Genomic DNA, 13,860 nt, shown 5'->3' on the forward strand with positions numbered 1-13,860 from the left:
GAGGCCTGTAATACACTCTCAGTCAAGTGATTGCCCCTTTTTGTTTATAAGTTCTACCCAAATGGCCTCATTTGAGGAACCTTCTAAGATTTCATCCCTCCTTACTGCAGTAATTGACTCCTTGATCAACAGTGCAATGCCACCTCCTCTTTTACACCGCCCCCCCCACCCCAACCCCCGCCACCACCCACCCCCCGCACCCCCCACCCCCACCCCCCCCCCCCACACCCGCCGTCACGCCTGAACATTCTGTACCCTGGAATATTGAGCTGCCAGTCCTGCCCCTCCCTCAACCATGTCTCTGTGATAGCAATATCATATTTCCTGCAGAGCAACGTTATTTGCAAACAGAGAGAGAAGCGCTCTCAATCACATGGGGTATCTTACACTTTAATCTCTACTTTTATGGAAGCGAATTTCAAGTTATAACTAATCCTAGACCACTAGTGACTTTGTTCAACAATCCACATTGCAAACCACCCATTTGAATAGGACGTTAGATGCTCAAACTACAAGAGTACGAGTTCCACGTTGAGTATCAGCCAGGCAAGCTCAAACCAGGGGATTATCTTTCACGACATTCGTTGCCAACAGTCAGTCCAACTAGTCGTGAGAAAAAGGTTGCTGAACAACATCTTATGTAATCCTAAATGTGGTGCCAAAGTCACTAAAACTAGCCAACATCAAAGCAGCAACAAAACAAGATGAGGCTTTGCAACTGTGTATGGAGGCTTTAGGATCACGAAACTGGAAAAATGTGATGGAGAAAGTGTCTACAAGCAAAATTGTTCACACACTACAAGGTCTTCACAACGTTCGAATTGAGCTCACTGTTACAACCACATCTGACCTTGTATTATGCAACAACTGTATTGTCAGTACACACTCATTGTTGTCAATATAGTGCATGAAGGACACCAGGGAATTGTCAAGACCAAACAACTCCTTAGGGAAAAAGTTCCCAGGAATTGACTGCGTGGTAGAGCACAAAATTCATCAGTATTTTCTATATCAAGCAACCACAATGTCAAATCTTCATGATCCTCTCGAGATGTCTGAACTACCTCCAGGACCATGGATTGAAGTTAGTATTGATTTCACAGATTTGCCCTCAGGTGAACACCTGTTTGTCACTGACAACTACAGTAGATTCCCAATCGTGAAATTAGTTAGTCAACTTCAATGAAATCAGTTATCCCAAAACTTGACCAGATCTTTGCTTTGTTTGGAATCCCTCAAATGGTAAGAATTGACAATGGACCCCCATTCAACAGCGATGAGTTCAATAAATTCACAAACTACCTCGGGTTCACTCATAAGAAAATCACACCTCGTTGGCCAAGAGCTAATGGAGAAGTCGAGAGATTTATGCAAACCTTGAAAAAAGTGATACATACAGCTACAGCTGAGAACAAGTCATGGAAGCAAGAGCTATCTCACTTTCTTCGTAATTACAGAGTGACATCTCACTCGACTACTGGAAAACCTCCAGCTACATTCATCTTTGTACATCCTCTGCACACACATCTACCTGAGCTACCCTGTGGAGATAATGATCAATATGTAAGTGAATGCGATCGAGATTAGAAGGATTGATTGAAGGTAAATGCAGAGTGAAACATGAAATTTAGATCTACACCGCTTAAACCAGAAGATAAAGTGCTTGTGAAATGTGATGATCATGTTGTAAAACAAACAACCCCTCATGACATCCAAACATTTGTTGTGACCAACACAAAAGGATCAATGATCACTGCTAAGTGTGATTGACAAATCATCAGAAGAAACATGTCATTCTTCAAAGCACTGAAAACCTCACTCGCAAGCATTGAATCCAATTCCGACATCGACACCTCAGATGAAGAACAAGTCAAATGAGACCACATCTGATGTCAGACAATATCCTACTCGTGAGAGAAAACACCCACCATACTTAAGTAAGAATGTTATGAAATTAACTATTCATTTATCGTTTACATTTTTAGACACAAACCATTGAAACATGCTGTCTTTCATTTACTAAGAATGGAGGGATGTCATGGAGTCAGAGTAACATTGTAGTATCTTGAAATTGCAATTGCATTGTGCATTATGTACTGTCGAGGCGACTGTAGAACACAAATGGTAGCAAAGGGAAAGTGAAACTAAAACAGAATAAAGAAGAAGCCTTTATGTTCACAGCAGCCTGAAATCTCTGTCTCGCATTTAAACAAACCTGCTAAGCCTCACTCCAGTCCTGAGAGACATCATATCCGCCATGGAACCTGACGCTGTAATGCTATACCCTGAGTCTGTCAGAGGGGGTGAAGTGCCATAGCGGCACTTCGCCCTGACGCGATGGCATGATCATTTACATCTGTTAAATACTATTTAGCATTCATTTGAATATCATTCATTGTGATCTTACCAGGCATTTGCAATCTTGTGTTGGACGTATGGCACTCACATACCTTCAGTTTCGCGTCTTTAAAAAGCTGGAGCCAACAAGGCAAAAGTCCTCTGTGCCTCAAGTGGGGAAGTAACTTTACTGGTGTTAAGTAGGCGAAGTGGCAGAACTGTGCAAGTAGTTTGCCTGTAAAGGTGGGGATGGGGGGAGAACTCGGCAAGTGGATTGTTTATGGTGGGGGGAAATCTCTGCAATGGATGGTTTATGGGGGCCAGGAGAACTTGGAAAGTAGATTGTTTATGTTGGAGGGGGAGAACTCTGCAAGTGATTTGTCTATGAAGTGGGGGGAGCCCAAATGGGCTGCTTGCAGAGAACAATTTTTTTTTAAACAACCCAGAGGTGAAGCCTCGGGGAGATATTGATGAAAGCACACTAGTGCAAATGCAGGGCTTGCATGCAGGTGCAGCAAACAATTAGGAAGGCAAACAGTATGTTAGCCTTTATCACAAGAGGATTTGAGTACAAGAGCAAAGAAGTCTTGCTTCAATTGTATAGAGCATTGGTGAGGCTGCACCTGGAATATTGTGTGCAGTTCTAGTCCCCTTGCCTGAGGAAGGATATACTTGCCATAGAGGGAGTGCAGCGGAGGTTCTGCAGACTGATTCCTGGGATGGTGGGACTGTTCTACAAGGAGAGATGGAGGAGACTGGGCCTGTATTCTCTGGAGTTTCGAAGAATGAGAGGCGATCTCATAGAGACGTACAAATATTTTTAAGGGGTAGACAGGATAGATGCAGAAAGGCTGTTTCCCCTGGTTGTGGGGTCTAGAACCAGGGAACATAATCTCAGAATAAAGGGCAAGCCATTTTGGACTGAGATGAGGAGGAACTTCTTCACTCAGAGGCTGCTGAATCTTTGGAATTCTCTGCCCCAGAGGGTGGTGGAAGCTCAGTCACGGAGTAAGTTCAAGACAGAGATTGATGGATTTCTAGTTGCAAATGACATCAAGCGATTGGAATAGTGCGGGAATATGGCGTTCAGGTAGACGATCAGCCACGATCTAGAATTGCGGAGCAGGCTCGAAGGGCTGAATGGCCTACTGCTGCTCCTATGTTCCTATGTAAAGGCAGCCTTTAAAGATGGCGCCAGCACCTGCTCCAGCATCAGGTGACACTATGAACGGTGTCGCCATTGCCGTCTGGCCACATGATTGGGGGACGGCCACCATCATTATGTTAAATGGTTGCCTGCCGCCTAATCGCTGCAGTGCAGCCGCTGACATCACAGGCAGGACCACCGCCATTTTGCACACGTGCCAACAGCAGCAGAGGCAGGATAAGAAAATTCAGCTCATGGCATTAAACTCCTTTAGCTGATCAGCGATGTCCCTTTTTTGCTGAAAGCTAGTGTAGTCTAACACTTCTGTGTTTTCCAGTTTCATCGCAGATGGTTCAATCTGAGAGTTCTCAGTCTCTGCCACTTCCTCCAGTTCTTCAAAAGTAACACTACCTTGAACCTCCTTTTTTGCCATTTGACATATATTTACTGGATGACAACGTTCACAGTCATAGTATCTTTACAACATATTCACGTGACACATCCTTTGATTTTCTGAGTTCATCCTAATTTTCCTCTTAATGAAGTAAAGTCTGCAGAACCAAGCTTTCAATGGTTCCCCGGGCAAAGGCAACAAAACTAACAGGCAGCTCACCACCACCTTCTCAAGGGCAATTAGGGAGGGGCAATAAATGCTGGCCTAGCCAGCGATGCCACATAGAGATACAGCACTGAAACAGGCCTTTTGGCCCACCGAGTCTGTGCCAACCAACAACCACCCATTTATACTAATCCTACATTAATCCCATATTCCCTACCACATCCCCACAATTCTCCTACCACCTACTTACACTAGGGGAAATTTGCAATGGCTAATTTACCTATCAACCTACAAGTCTTTGGCTGTGGGAGGAAACCGGAGCACCCGGCAGCAACCCACACGGTCACAGGGAGAACTTGCAAACTCCGCAGTACCCAGAATCGAACCCGGGTCCCTGAAGCTGTGAGGCTGCAGTGCTAACCACTGCGCCATTGTGTCACCCTAACATCCCATGAACAAACAAAAAAAAAACACCTTTTCTCCAGGCTGCAAACTGTGTTCCTTAATTGTTCTATCACTTGGGTTTTCGTCACTTGCTGAGAAATCTTGAGATGTTTTCTGGCCGTCTCACGAGCTTTGTGAGTTTCTCTTGAACCTGACATGATCTAAGAGGATAGTTTCCTCCTCAATGAGTTTAAGGGGACCCCCTAACCTCATGCCCATGGACTAATTTGATGGAAAATAAATGAAATGATATCCCCTTATCCTAGGTAGGTGGTAGGGAATATGGGATTACTGTAGGGTTAGTATAAATGGGTGGTTGTTGGTCAGCACAGACTCGGTGAGCCGAAGGGCCTGTTTCAGTGCTGTATCTCTAAATAAAAAATAAAATAAAATAACCATAAGGATTCTCAAAACAATAGACCTTTACTGTGCTTTTTAGAAGTTTGGTGATGGCTTTCCAAAGCACCTTGTTACTGTGGGTGATAAGTGGACAATTTGAAGTGTTTCACTCCCAAATTACTCATGACCTCTTGAAATACTCTTGACATGAAATTTAATCCCTGGTCTGACTGAATTGCTTTGGGCAATCTATATTTAGTGAAAAATTGAATTAACCCTTCAATCACAACTTCCGCTGTGATCTTTCTCAAAGGTACTGCCTCTGGAAACCTAGTGGACAAATCCATGATGGTTAGGAGAAACCTGTGACCTGACTTAGTTGTGGATAAGGGTCCAGCACAATCCACAAGGACCCTACTAAAGGGTTTGTCAAAAGCAGGTATCGGTATTAACGGAGCTGACGTAATCAAAGGCTGCGGTTTCCCAACTACCTGTCATGTGTGGCAAATTTTGCAAAATTCAACCACATCTTTGTGCAATCCTGGCCAATAAAAATGCTGTTTTATCCTGGCCTGAGTCTTTTGAACACCCACGAGGCCTGTCACTGGGCTCTCATGTGCAATTCTCAAAATCTCACTGCGGTATCCCAAGGCAACAACAACCTGATGAACTACAGCCCAATCCTTATCAGTGCGTCTCCGGGGAGGTCTCCACATTCTCATTAGAATGCCATTCTTAACATAATAGCACTCAGGGACCATTTCAGCTTCTGCCTCAGAACATGCTGTTGAGCCAAACATCTTAATTCATTGAAAACTGTTGACGTGACATCGGCCATCTCAATTTCTCCGCTCCCCTCGCTCACTCTAACCTGTCTCCCTCCGAACTTGCCGCACTCCGTTCTCTCAGGTCTAACCCCAACATTGCGATCAAACCTGTTGACGAGGGTGGTGCTGTTGTTATCTGGCGCACCTTGCAGAGGCTGAGCACCAACTCTCAGACAGTTCTGCCCACTTCCCCCGGACCATGACCCCACCACCGAACATCAAGCAACTGTCCACAGGACTGTCACTGATCTCATCTGCTCTGGAGATCTTCCGGCTACAGCTTCCAACCTCATAGTCCCAAAACCCCAGACAGCCCGCTTCTACCTCCTTCCCAAAATCCACAACAGGACTGTCCTGGTAGACACATCGTTTCAGCTGTTCCTGCCCCACTGAACTTATTTCTTCTTATCTTGATTCTGTCTTTTCTCCCCTGGTCCAGTCTCTTCCCACCTACATCCGTGACTCTTTGGACTTATTAAGTCATTTTGACAATTTCCAGTTTCCTGGCCCTAACCACTCCTCTTCACTATGGACATCCAATCTCTCTACACCTCCATCCCCCTCTAGGACGGTTTGAGTGCTCTCCACTTCTTCCTTTAACAGAGGCCTAATCGGTCCCCATCCACCACCACCCTCCTCTGCCTGACTGAACTTGTTCTCACATTGAACAATTTCTCCTTCCACTCCACTCACTTCTTTTAAATAAAAGGTGTTGCTATGGGTACCCACAAGGGTCCTAGTTATGTCTGTCTTTTTGTGGGATATGTCAAACATTTCTTGTTCCACTTCTACTCAGACCCCCTCCCTCACCTCTTTTTCCGGTACATTGATTACAGCATCGGTGCAGTTTCCTGCTCCCGTCCCAAACTGGAAAACTTCTTCAACTTAGCTTCCAAATTCCACCCTTCTCTCATCTTCACATGGTCAGTCTCTGACACTTCCCTTTCCTTCCTCAACTTCTGTCTTCATCTCTGGGGATAGGCTGTCTACTAATATTCATTATAAGCAGTACAGATTCCTTCCTGTCGAATGTGGAGACCAGAAGTGCACATAGTACACCAAGTGCGTGCATTCAAGCCCCACTCCAGAGCTTGAGCATAAAATTTAGGCTCACGTTAACACTCGGAGTACTGCACTGTCGAAGGGACCAATCCTCAAATGAGATGTCAAACCAAGGCCCCACCTGCCTTTCCATGTTGACACAAAAGAATCTACAGCACTACTTGAACATGAGGGGTAATCTCCAACCAACCCTCCCCTCCTGGAGTAACATTTATCCCTCATAAATCAGGCTGGCAGACCATCTCATCACCATCATGATGCTGCCTGTGGTGCTTCACTGCATGCAAATTGGGCACCATGCCTCACACAAAAATGACCACACTTAAAAAGCAGTGAGGACTGTAAAGCAATTTGGAACATCTGAGACTGCGAAAGATAATGTAAGTTGTTCTTTCTTAAACGACTCAGCAGCCAACCAGAGTATAGAAGCTCAACCCCTTTTGGATCTTGCCTCTGGGTTTTTCAGACTCATTTTAAACACCTGTGTAATACATGCAGCACCTCAGATGAAGTGTGGAGCCCAGCCCCAACACCATTTTAAGTTGGGAGTTTTCATCCTCAACCCCAAGAAACAGCCATCTTCTCAATTTGTTATGTATATTTGCATCACAGTTGTCCCTAACTGACTGGATAGTGCTGAAAATTCCAAAGGCTTTTGTGGAAGAGGAACTCAAGAGTTCTCCCAGTACCATGGACATTTCTCTCGCAAAATATCATTTATCAAATAGATTAAGGGCATATTTATTTATAACGTATTCTGCAGAGCTTTAGAAAATTATGACCAACACATATGCAATTTCCTAACCTATCTACACCTCTGGTGTAGAAACCATCAAGTCCTGGAGATGTGGCCAACTTAAGTCTTATTATTTTCTCCATTACCATTTAAAAAAATATTAAATCCAGTAAATTTTTCGCCACGACGGACCTGCCCCCAGCTCAGGGCATGTAGCCTAATTGCAGCACTGACTGGTCAGCAAATTCAGTACAAAAAAAAGAGGAACTGGAGACATTTCTGGTTTATTTGGTGTCATCAGCAATCACTACTGCTGCCAGATGCACAGCAGACGATGGTTAATGCCCAAACAGGCTGCAACAGTACAGTATGTACTGTAGTGTTACAGAAGCTATGTTAGATGAAGTAGTAGTCAGATTCTAGTTCAACTGAAGACTATTTTGTGGGTAAAAAGCAGCTGAAACAGGCAATATCTATCAGACAACTACTCTAAGGCTGTAACTGTCACAAAATAACCATGGATAAGCTCTAACCTTGATGGATTAGTTTATCTTTATAAAAGTTGTTACAACGGTTTTATTTTTGTATAAATCTTAGAATTGTGTGTCTTAAAAAACTGAGAAAAAAAAGGATTTTCAGTGGACATGGACACCAGCAAATAGCTGAAACTTTTGGACGCTGACTTTGAATACAAGAATAGGAAAAGCAAACAGTTTCAAGAAAGCCAGCCAGGGGGTTTCGACCTCCTCAGAGCAACACTTTGAATGACAGGGGAGACGCTGTGCCTGGTCGTGTGATCAGCTCAGGCAGGTTGACCTTTTTTGGACCCTTTTGAAAACCAGCAAGTTGAACAAAGAGCAGGCATTTGAAATTTTGAAACTTAGACCTGATCTGCCTGGAGACTAGAGGAAAAAGACAATTCTGTAAAGGAAACTTGCATCTCTGGGAAAGAAACCCTGTATTTGAAAGGTGGCAGATTCCTATGGCCTCTGTTTCTGAAGACTTCCGGCATCCAGTGTGGTCCCTGGTGCCTCCTGTGATTTGGAAAATCCTGGAATCTGAAGAAAGCTTTTACTGCTATACTGCTATGAGTCCTAAGCAGACCTGTTGCTACACCCCTGAAGAAAGACCTATGTGACACCTGCTGTGGCCAAATTGCCTTGAACGCCTACCCATCACGGACTGTTCATCAACCTCGCCTGGAGAGACTTCGAGTAGCATCCGACTATTCGACTCTGGGACACCTCACCCAACCGAAGAATTTCCTACCAGTATGTGACAAACTGAATAATTTTATTATTCCTTCTATTCCTAACAAACAGCTATAAAACCAAAACCCTCTTTTCCCGGTTAACCATTTTTTGCATGTGTGGGTGCATGAGGACTAGGGAAATAAGGAGCTTTCGGTATTTAGATTTCTCTCATTAGTGGTTTAGACTTTATTTATTAGAAAAAATTAATATGTTGTTTAAAGAAACCTGGTTGGTGTGATTTATTCTGGGGAACAAAGAAGAGTCTAATTGGCTATTCTTTGGTCGGTGGGAAAATTCATTGATAGCTGTGATCTATGGAGAAGTGGGACTGAATTAATAGTGCATTCCTCCCGCCTTGGTTGTAACAAAATAAATAGATAACGTAGCTCATGTTATGTCCTAGATCATGCTAATTGAGCCATTGAATCTTGATGTGTTGAATTACCAATGCCAAATTGTAAAACCAGGAGTGAAGGTCATAGAGATGATGTAATGGCCTTTCAGCTAAGCTTGAAAGCAAGGCGATCAGAATTCAAGGTTGAGAGATATAGGCAGGCATCGAGAGGATTGAACTCACCCGAATGTGATGTATCTTCTGCAGCAAAGCATTTTTTATAATCTCAGGGGTTGGCCAATAGTAAATGCAACATTGAATCTTTAATAAATCAAGTGTTTGACTACACGTTAAATTCATCCTTGGCACACAGGCACAGGACTCATGTCTATAATATTACAAATATCACATTCCTAACAGTGGTACTTTAGAGATCACCAACAGAGTGATGGCAGTGATTATCCCCAAGAGGGGACAGTGACCATCGACATTCAGCTACTGAAAGGTTTTCAAAGTATTTTATTTTGGATTTTTTTTCACATCATTAAACTGAGTTGCAAATATATTAACAAAAAGACTTTTTCTAAGACTGTACAAATATCTGAAATTAAAAAGGGATAAGCAACAGAAAAAAATCCACTTAAGACACCAAGTTCAGTTTTAAATGAAAAAATGAAATTAAAAAAATAGACTACATTTCACACACGCGCATTCACGCCCACGCGTACAAACACACATCGCATTTTCCATTCATCAATACTTCTGCTGATTGCACGAAGTGACTGCAGGCTCCTGGTGTCAGAGCAACCTTAAAGGATGCCATCATTATAAACAATCAGCATGTGTACTTTACAGAGTGGCTGCTCTGAACTCTATCGTGAATTAAAGACAGGGGACAGGAAGAGATGTAACAATACTTCCATTCAAGCGACTAACTGGCCAAAGGCAACACAGTGGCCACAATGACCCAAGTGCTGCAAGAAAACTGCTGCCATTTCAACTGCTTACAACTTATGCTGGCCAATCATTGAGGTAATGCTCGCCGCTGGATTTGTACCCCCAATGATTTTAACAGGGACTCCTCTAAGATTAACAGGGGGTTAAAAACAGCAGCACAATTATGAACTTAGTGACAGTAATGGTCAAGTCTTCCATGAGCAGAAGTAGCAGAGAGAGGGGTAAGTTGCGCAAGTTCACTTTCAGATCAGTAATAACATTTACATTTAAAAACAAAGCCCCCTGTTCAACATGAATATTGCTGAGGTTGGAAATGAAAAGTTGGTGGTGACAGCTTTCCTTGCGACCCAGGGATGGATCTCTCCAGCCTACATTAACGTTGGCAAACTGCAACAGACAGACAATGTTCAAAGCAGAAATACAGGCCCAATGTGAGGGAAAGAGGAAAGGCCAGGGAGTAGCAGCTCTTGCTCTGAAACCATATTTTGGCCAGGATGGCTTTTACAAGTTGAAGCTCTCATCGCTCTCCGCTGCATGAAGCTGGGTGTCGTCAGCATCAGTCATGCTGCTTTCCTGGGACTCATCTGTTCCAGCTGTGAGAGCAAATAAGAATTAGTGCCCGGCGCAAGTAATCTGAATTAGTAATTCAACAGTCTTGATGGTGCGGGCAAATCCCCAACTGCAGAAACTCCACAACCAAGGATATTGGAGGCACTATCAGAACCATGAAAGGAACTACATGGACCAGGTGATCCCAGGTTCCATTGCCGGTCTGTGCTGGTGAAGACAAATTACTGCTAGAGGGAGCAATTTACACGGGAACAGAAGACAACCATTTAGTTCCTCGAGCCTGTTCTGTCATTCAATCAGATCATGGCCGTTCTGTACCTTCACTCCATTTATGTGCCTCTGATCCAGAGCCCTGGATATCTTTATCTAACACAAATCTATTAATCAGAGTCTTCAGCATTCCAATTGAGCCAGCATTCAAAACCTTGTTTGGATAAGGCAGTTCCAGATTTTTACTACCCTTTCCATGAAAAAGTATTTCCGAAAATGAATCACATTTAGTGAGGTGATCACACCACAGGTAATGGCTGCAGAGGCACAAAAGGGATGGGTGACCACCAGGAGGAGTAGTAGGCGCAGGCAGGTAGTGCAGGGGTCCACTGTGGCCATCCCTCTCTCAAACAGATGTACCACTTTGGATACTGTTTGGGGGGATGGCCTCCCAGGGGAAAACAGCAACAGCCAAGTTCGTGGCACCACGGATGGCTCTGCTGCACAGGAGGGGAGGAAAAAGAGTGGGAGAGCCATACTGATAGGCAATTCAATTGTAAAGGGAACAGACAGGCGTTTCTGTGGCCACAAACGAGACTCCAGGATGTTATGTTGCCTCCCTGGTGCTCGGGTCAAGGGTGTCCCGGAGCTGCTGCAGGACTTTCTAAAGGGAGAGAGTGAACAGTCAGAAGTCGTGGTACTCATTGGTTCCAAAACATAGGGAAAAAAAGGGATGAGATCCTACAACAAGAATTTAGGAAGCCAAGTAGCAGATTAAAAAGCAGGACCTCAAAGGTTGTAATCTCTGGATTACGCCCGGTGCCACGTGCTAGTGAGCATAAGAATAGGAGGATAGAGCAGATAAATGCGTTGCTGAGGTGGTGGTGCAGGAGGGAGGGTGTTAGTTTCCTGGATCACTGGGTCTGTTTCTGGCAAAAGTGGGACCTGTACAAGTTGCACCTGAACTGGAACAGGACCAACACCCTTGCTGGGAGGTATGCTAGTGCTGTTGGGGGGGGGGAATTAAACTAATTTGACAGGGGGCTAGGATACAGAGTGGAGGTACAGTAGTGGGTGATGCACAGTCAAATATAGAAGAGAAACTGAGTCAGTCTGGAAGGCAGAGCAAATATAGACCTGGTAAGGCACAAGGGAAAAATGCAAGGCTGGATTGCATTTATCTTAATGCAAGGAGTCTTACTAGTAAGGCAGATGAATTGAGGGCATTGATTAGCACATGGCATTACGATATTATCGCTATCACAGAGACATGGTTGAAGGAGGGGCAGGACTGGCAGCTCAATACTCCAGGGTAGAGAATCTTCAGGCATGACAGGGGAGGGGCAAAAGAGGTGGCATTGTACTGTTGATCAAGGAGTCAATTACTGCAGTAGGAGGGATGATATCTTAGAAGGTTCCTCAAATGAGGCCATATGGGTAGAACTTAAAAACAAAAAGGAGGCAATCACTTGGCTGAGAGTGTACTACAGACCTCCAAACAGTCAGGGAGAGACAGAGGAGCAGATATGTCGGCAAATCTCAGGAGGTGTAAAAATAATAGGGTACTAACAATAGGGAATTTCAACTTCCCCAATATCAACTGGGATAGTCTTAGTGCAAAAGGCTAAAAAGGGGGCGGAATTCTTAAAATGTCTTTGGCTGTGGGAGGAAACCGGAGCACCCGGCAGAAACCCACGCGGTCACAGGGAGAACTTGCAAACTCCGCACAGGAAGTACCCAGAACTGAACCCGGGTCGCTGAAGCTGTGAGGCTGCGGTGCTAACCACTGCGCCGCCCATAATTTAAGATTTACGGTAGTTATGGAAAAGGACAAAGATGGACTGGAAATAAAGGTACTGAATTGGGGGAAGGCCGATTTTAAGATAAAACCGGATCTGGCTAAAGTGGACTGGGAGCAGCTACTTGTAGGAAAGTCTACATCAGATCAGTGGGAGTCATTCAAAGAGGAAATAGTGAGTGTTCAGATCCAATATGTACCCATTAAGGTGAAGGGTAGGACCAACAAGTCCAGGGAACCCTGGATGTCAAGGGATATAGAGGATTGGATCAGGGAAAAAAAAGGAGGCTTATGGCAGAGTCAGAGCACTGAAGACAGCAGAGGCCCTAGAGGTGTATAGAAAGTGTAGCGGGGGTACTTAAAGTAATTAGGAGAGCAAAGAGGGGACATGAAAAAACACTGGCAGGCAATTTGGATCCAAAACTGGCTTAGTGGCAGGAGGCAGAGGGTAATGGTCAAGGGTTGTTTTTGCGAGTGGAAGCCTGTGACCAGTGGTGTACCACAGGGATCGGTGCTGGGACCCTTGCTGTTTGTAGTGTACATTAATGATCTAGACGTGAATATAGGCGGTATGATCAGTAAGTTCGCAGATGACACGAAAATTGGTGGTGTCGTAAATAGTGATGAGGAAAGCCTTAGATTACAGGACGATATAGATGGGCTGGTAACATGGGCAGAGCTGTGGCAAATGGAATTTAATCCTGAGAAGTGTGAGGTGATGCATTTTGGGAGGACTAACAAGGCAAGGGATTATACAATGGATGGTAGGACCCTAGGAAGTACAGAGGGACCTTGGTGTATTTGTCCACAGATCACTGAAGGCAGCAGCACAGGTAGATAAGGTGGTTAGGAAGGCATATGGGATACTTGCCTTTATTAGCCGAGGCACAGAATATAAGAGCGGGGAGGTTATGATGGAGCTGTATAAAACGTTAGTTAGGCCACAGCTGGTGTACTGTGTATAGTTCTGGGCACCACACTATAGGAAGGACTAACCTGAATGGGTGGCACCTGTCTTACAGTAGCTTTAAATAGCTTTCCAGTTAATACATTTCACACCAATAAATATAGTTCCAAATCAGAGATGGCCTAGTGTGTTACTCCTTTTTGCACTGTGTCTATAGCTTCCTGAACAGGTACTTTCAAGCCATTTGGCACAAAGAGATATATCAGAACATCCTGGGGTCATACTGTGTCTGGGGCTGCAGATATTGGTTAGGCCAGCAAGTAGGCATAGGACTAATACTGCTTTGCAATCATTTTGACAGACAGCTTTGTGGCCACAGA

The 13,860-nt window shown here is 44.3% G+C and overlaps 1 protein-coding gene across 1 annotated transcript in view; it reads right to left on the bottom strand.

The window, feature by feature from the left end:
* Positions 1 to 9,342: 9,342 nt before the first annotated feature.
* The window catches only part of cdc27 (cell division cycle 27), a 123,588-nt gene continuing 119,070 nt past the window's right edge, over positions 9,343 to 13,860 (bottom strand). The window contains exon 19 of the mRNA XM_068013091.1: positions 9,343 to 10,588. Within this exon, the coding sequence (XP_067869192.1) occupies positions 10,497 to 10,588 (92 nt within the window). The 3' untranslated portion in view covers positions 9,343 to 10,496. The remainder of the gene's footprint in view (positions 10,589 to 13,860) is intronic.

Source organism: Heterodontus francisci, chromosome 33 (assembly GCF_036365525.1).
Source record: "Heterodontus francisci isolate sHetFra1 chromosome 33, sHetFra1.hap1, whole genome shotgun sequence".
NCBI lineage: Eukaryota > Metazoa > Chordata > Chondrichthyes > Heterodontiformes > Heterodontidae > Heterodontus > Heterodontus francisci.